We start from the raw sequence: 5,767 nt of genomic DNA on the forward strand, positions 1-5,767 counted from the left end.
GTCCGTCTGCTTGCCTTTGGATTCTTCTCCAGTCTCACCGTCTGTGTCGCTACCGTTGTGACTGCAGGGGGATGTTGAGTAACGTGATTGTATTAGGAAACATAGGTTAAACTAGGAAATATTCTGGCTTGCCTTGTACTCCAAGTAGATCATGTACTCCTATATATATGCCCACGAGGCTCAAGCAATACATCCAACTATTCCATCAAACCTCTCTCTCCCTTCTAACATTTATAGCAACCCAAGTAGGAAGAGATCGATTGTTCGCCCATCGAGAGGCCAGCCTACCAACCGACAACGTCATGAACTAGTTGATGTGTATGTGTTATGCAGGCCTGGTTTTATGGTACTATGCGAAGTTTGGTGCCACATTATTTTGTGTGGCCAGGACTGAAGAAACAAGGTAGATGTGCATTGTAGTACAAGAAGAAAACAAAGCAGGCAGATCCTATTGATGGAAGGTAACAGCAAAGTGGATCAAATCATTACTATTTACTTATTTTTGCGAATGGTGGATCAAATTAATTAGGAGGTTAAGAGGAGATCAGTACAGAGTCTAGTTGGTAGTGGCTATCTGACATATAAGGTCAATATAGCACATGGTACTCTTCACGTGAGGGAGCTCAATGTTTGTTCGATGAGAGACAACATTCCTATCGCCTATGAGGCATCTATGATGACTTGATCAATCTCAAGATTTGATAGCTCAGATGTGAGTGTCTATGTTTGCACGGTATGTCTACAAGAAAACTCAGAAATGTTAGATGTGGAACTGAACTTCCACACGTCTCCGTGTGATTTCTTTTCTAGTTAGGTCAATATTAATTTGAGGTTGATTTAAGTACTTTCTGTTGATTTCATGCATGTTATTATTAGGAGTCAAGTGTGTTTTAGGACGGGAAGAGCAAATTAGTTGTGATTTGATCTTGGGGCTGCATTAACAATGTCACCTAGAATGATGTTGAACTATGTTTTTTGTTAAGGCTGGATTTCATTCACTCAAAATGAAATACTCCATCCATTCCCTTATACAAGTCCACTTTATATTTTTATGTCTAACTTTGACCATTGATTTTACCAACAAAAATTGAGTTGTATGCCAGAAAAAGTATTTCATTGGATGCACATTTCAAAGAACTTTTCGATGATATATTTTTTATGACATATGATTCATATTTTGTTGACCAAAATTATAAGTCAAAGTTTGACACAAAAACAAAGTGGCCTTGTATAAGGGAATGGAGGGAGTAATATTGTATTAAGGAGATACAAACAAAATTAGCACACGTCTGGTATTCGAAGGACTAGGATGTACATGGCCAACACTAATACACAAAGAATCACATCGACAATGGCAAAAGTCATACAAAACTGGAGCTCTGCCTAGGTGGAGGAAAAAGAAGAAGAAAGGAAAAACTCTGACGCGATCAAAACAACGATTAACGAACCTCAACTACAACCATTCCCACCAACCATCTCTTAGACATCACAGAAACAAGGAGAAAGATTATCTAAGAGCAACTCTTGCAGGAAAGGAATGATGGTCAAGCGCATCGTCACCGTATCCGACCACCAGATATCAAATCCTAAGTTTTCAACTTGAAGATAAAGTCTGAGAAAATTCGAGAAATGCCTTGAACAAGGTAATGGCGCAAAAACATTGCCATTGCCAAGTACGACTAACTAGGGCCAGACCTAGATTTTTTAGCTCGAAACTCAAGACAGAATACTCGAGAAGCACCATCAAATCAAAGTCAGCATGTGTTGTCGCCACCACTTTCCTGATGTTGGCATAATATGCCAACCCCATGTTAATAGGTTTCGACAAACTTGGTTTTTTCACCAAAAAACCGAGGAAAAACGCGCTTTGATGCAGCAAAGCGCGCAAGCCCACTCCTAGTATATATTGTTCCAGGTGGAGGAGACATAGAGGGGATCGATATTGTTCCACGCCAAATAGTCCATAATGGCATGGTGGTCGTTGATTACAGATTTTACAACTCAAATCTACTGCCACTCGATGGAGGGACGGAGCCAGGGGTGGGTGAGCATGGACCATGGCTCTCCCCATGATTTCTTTTTCTACAAACACCCCAATATTGTTAGCTTAATATGCTTTAGGTTTATCCGTTTATATATTTGGCCCCCTCCAACCTTTTGTCTCTTCTATTGGCCCTGGCCCCCCTGACTCGATGGGCAACAAGCTGAGCAATCAAAAGGGAATAATGTATATGCGTGTGGACAGTTCCATGCTTGTTCGATCTGAACGAAGCAAACTGATAATAGTAAGTACAAATTACACAATGTTATAGCTAGTAGTCGAACTGCTGCCAGGTGGTGAAGGTCTGTCCGAACAGCCACCAGGCCGGTACCACGTCCTGGAAGACCTTGTACTGGCCGCCGGAGGAGGTGATGGCGAAGCTGAGGGCCTGTCCTGTCAGCCCGGCTAGGCACTGCCAGTTAGCGCCCCAGTTCTGGGACATGGGGATCCATGCCGTGTTGGTTCCCTTCACCAGCATGCTCTTGACCGACCCGCTCCCGGCCATGTTGGTCACTAGCACAAGCTCGAAGTAGTTGAAGCCGTTCATGGTGAAGCGCAGGCCGCCCTGCCTCTGGCACGCGACCTGCTGGTAGAGGACGGGGACGATGCCGGCGCGGTAGATGGCGAGGTTCTCCCAGGCGGGTTGGGACATGTCGAAGTGGACACGTGGAGGGTTGCACCACCCGCCATTGTCGCTGGGGAGAGCCCAGTTGGGAGGGCAAAAATTGGTGGCGGACACGGTGATGGACGTGCCGGGCTTGCACATGTCTGACTTGCTAGTGTCGCACGTGATGAGGTAGCACTGTCCGCACGACAAGCCGTTGTTGAACAGCACCGTGCTTAGCGCGGCGTTGTTGATCCCATACCCCGCGTTGTACAAGTTCTCGTACCCACACGCGCCACCTGCACGTTGGACATGCAAAACACAGTATTGTCAGACATGCACACATTCATTGCATTGCGTACCAGGTGATAAACCTTCCTAATTTTAAATAGCGAGCTATGCCAATAGCGGCAATGACAATCCTCCAAATCAGTAATAGCCGGATATTTCATAATTTTACGGGACATTTGTACTGAATACCATTCAGCAACACCTTACTCGTCACAAACAACCATAGCAGGACTATTAAATTTTGTAAATAAATAGTATTGGGCATATTTTGATGGTGTGGGAGCAAGCCGGAGTTAAGGCTTGAGTGGCTACATAGCTTACCCATTGTGTCAGATCCGTCGGCGCCGCCGTAGAACGTGGCATGGGCCGGGAGCCAGTAGCCGGACTTGGCGGGCGCGAAGCAGAACACGAGAACCGCGGCGAACAGCTGCAGTAAGCTTAAGCGCATCCCAGCTGCCATCTTTGTGCTGGGGCGATCAGATGGTTGGGCTTCTCTCGCAGCAGATAGCTTGCTAGATATTGTGGCGATCGAGTGGGTTTGGAGGTGAGGAATGATTGCGACAATGGTGGTGCTTAAATAGGAATCTAGTTAGCTTATGAATGAGGTGAGCAATGATGGAGAGAATGAGAATGATTGTGGTGTTAACATACCTATGAGATCGCGGTTCCAACGGTCGTGTAGGTGCACATGGCTGCAACCTCCACAGATTAGGTTAACTGAACAACCGATTTGACATTCTTCCAGGGATTAGTGTACCAAGTCTGGCTGGTGCCTGGTACGTATAGTAGCAGCTAAACGTTTCTGAAAGAGGGCTTCTACTTGAACAGATTTGAAAGGGTGCAAGTTTATGATATTTTGGCTTTTCTGCCTGGCCAACTTATGTCTGTTGGCACCACAGAAGATGCATATATGCAGCCGTTCAATTTTCTTGGCAACCTACATTTGGACCGTGCAATGTTCAACTGGACGGGCGAGTAGCTGAAAGCGAAAGCTGGAGTATTTTTTTACTTTATATAATTGTTCCTTAGTTAGTGCTGGATGTCACTCTAGCCACCAACTAGTTGAAAGTTCTAAACAGTCTCTAATTGCAAGCCCAACTCCCTCCAATTCTTGAAGCGCGTACACCTCTTTGGTAGTTGAATTATGCTTTCCGAATTACACTCATCAGATTATAGCACAAGAAGCATGATAAGGACACTGATCACCCCTCATATAAAAATGATAAGAATACCAAGGCATAGAATTACACTCAGATTATAAAAGTTTTTTAAATTCATGACCTTTTTCAAATTAACGATTTTTCAAATTCGTGAACTTTTTTCAATTCCACAAAGAAAATTTAATTGCCCAAACTTCTTTAGAAAAGTCAACATTCAGTTGTTTGAGGTTTAGCAATCAATGGTCTATGGCAGTGGTCAACATGTCATCGGTCGACCCAGGTGAGCTAGTGCTAGCGAGGTCGAGTGCTATGGCCAATTTGGGAACATGCTCTCAAGGAGCAAATTAGGACCTCTCTTGCCTGGTCGAACGTGTTGACTTCTGCAGCTAGGAGGTCGGGTGCGAATATGTCTCGCTATGAATGCCTCGCCTGAAGCCGGCGCGAGACTGGATCGGGCACTCTCTTTTTGTACACATTTTTTTCATTTGTTGCTTTCTTTCTTTACTTTTGTTTATACTTTCAAATATTCTAAATATATATATATATGTAAATAAATCTATAATATTTTTTAAAAAATTAACCATACATTTGAAAATATAAACTGAGTACAGAAAAATGTTTCTGATGTACACTAAAAATGCATACAAAAAATATATAATGTGTATTTAGAAGTAGACATAAACCTATTAATCATGCATTTGTAAATATTTTAAGATGTATATAAAATGTTCCTATTGTATACGAGAACTTTACAACATGTACAAAAATAAGTTGACATAAGGACATGTATTTAAGAAATATTAATTCATCTTTCAATAAAAATTAAAATATCTATATAAAAATGTTCCTGATGTATACGAAAAGTGTATAATGTGTATGAAAAAACTAGACATGCAAAATAATTTTTTTAAGAAATTTTAATCACGTATTTTAATTTTAATCATATATATGATAAAATGCTTATCGCTAGCTCTGTACAATAATATAAGGCGTTTCTATAGTCCAATACAGAGGGACTATTTAAAAGATGTGAAACATATGTAACAAAGTGTTCCTCATGTATACGATAAATGTACAACATATATAAAAAACATAGATATCAAAACCTTATATATTTGAAAATAAAAATGTTAGTCACGTATTGAAAAAGGTTCAATGTGTACAAAAACTGTTTCAGATGTATAAAGAAAAATGTGTTGAACAAAAAGTAACCGATGAAACAAATAGAAACAAAAGGAAATAATAAAAAAACAATGAAAAGAGTCAAAACAGTGAATACCAAGAAAGAAATGAAGAAATGGAGAAAAATAAATAGAAATGGAGAAAAATAGAGGAAAACATAAAAAGGGAAAACAAATGAAAGCCGGAAAAAGAACTAAAGAACCGTAGAAAATCATAGGAAAAGGAAAAAATCATTGAAAACCAAGAAAGAAACGAAGAAAACTGCTGCAAGAAACAAAGGAAAAAAAACCATAAAGAAACAAAGAAACCTGAAAGAAAAAAAAAACAACAGCGAGGAAAGAGCCAAAGAACAACCAAACAAATGTTATTGCGCCAGCTCATTTGCACGGATGTCGCGGTGTGCTGACGGCGAGGGGAGCTACCAATTGCTCTCGCCTAGGAGCTCTGCCCACAAGATCAATCTAAATCAGCTGGCAAGAAGGGCTAGTT

At 41.2% G+C, this 5,767-nt stretch overlaps 1 protein-coding gene across 1 annotated transcript; it reads right to left on the reverse strand.

The window, feature by feature from the left end:
- Positions 1-2,223: 2,223 nt before the first annotated feature.
- LOC119343111 (expansin-A31-like) lies at positions 2,224-3,435 on the reverse strand. The gene is made up of 2 exons (XM_037614294.1): positions 3,258-3,435; positions 2,224-2,944 (listed from the first exon to the last, which is right to left on the reverse strand). Exons 1-2 carry the CDS (start codon positions 3,394-3,396, stop codon positions 2,313-2,315), a joined length of 771 nt encoding a protein of 256 aa, XP_037470191.1. The 5' UTR covers positions 3,397-3,435; the 3' UTR covers positions 2,224-2,312.
- Positions 3,436-5,767: the final 2,332 nt, after the last annotated feature.

Source organism: Triticum dicoccoides, chromosome 1A (assembly GCF_002162155.2).
Source record: "Triticum dicoccoides isolate Atlit2015 ecotype Zavitan chromosome 1A, WEW_v2.0, whole genome shotgun sequence".
NCBI lineage: Eukaryota > Viridiplantae > Streptophyta > Magnoliopsida > Poales > Poaceae > Triticum > Triticum dicoccoides.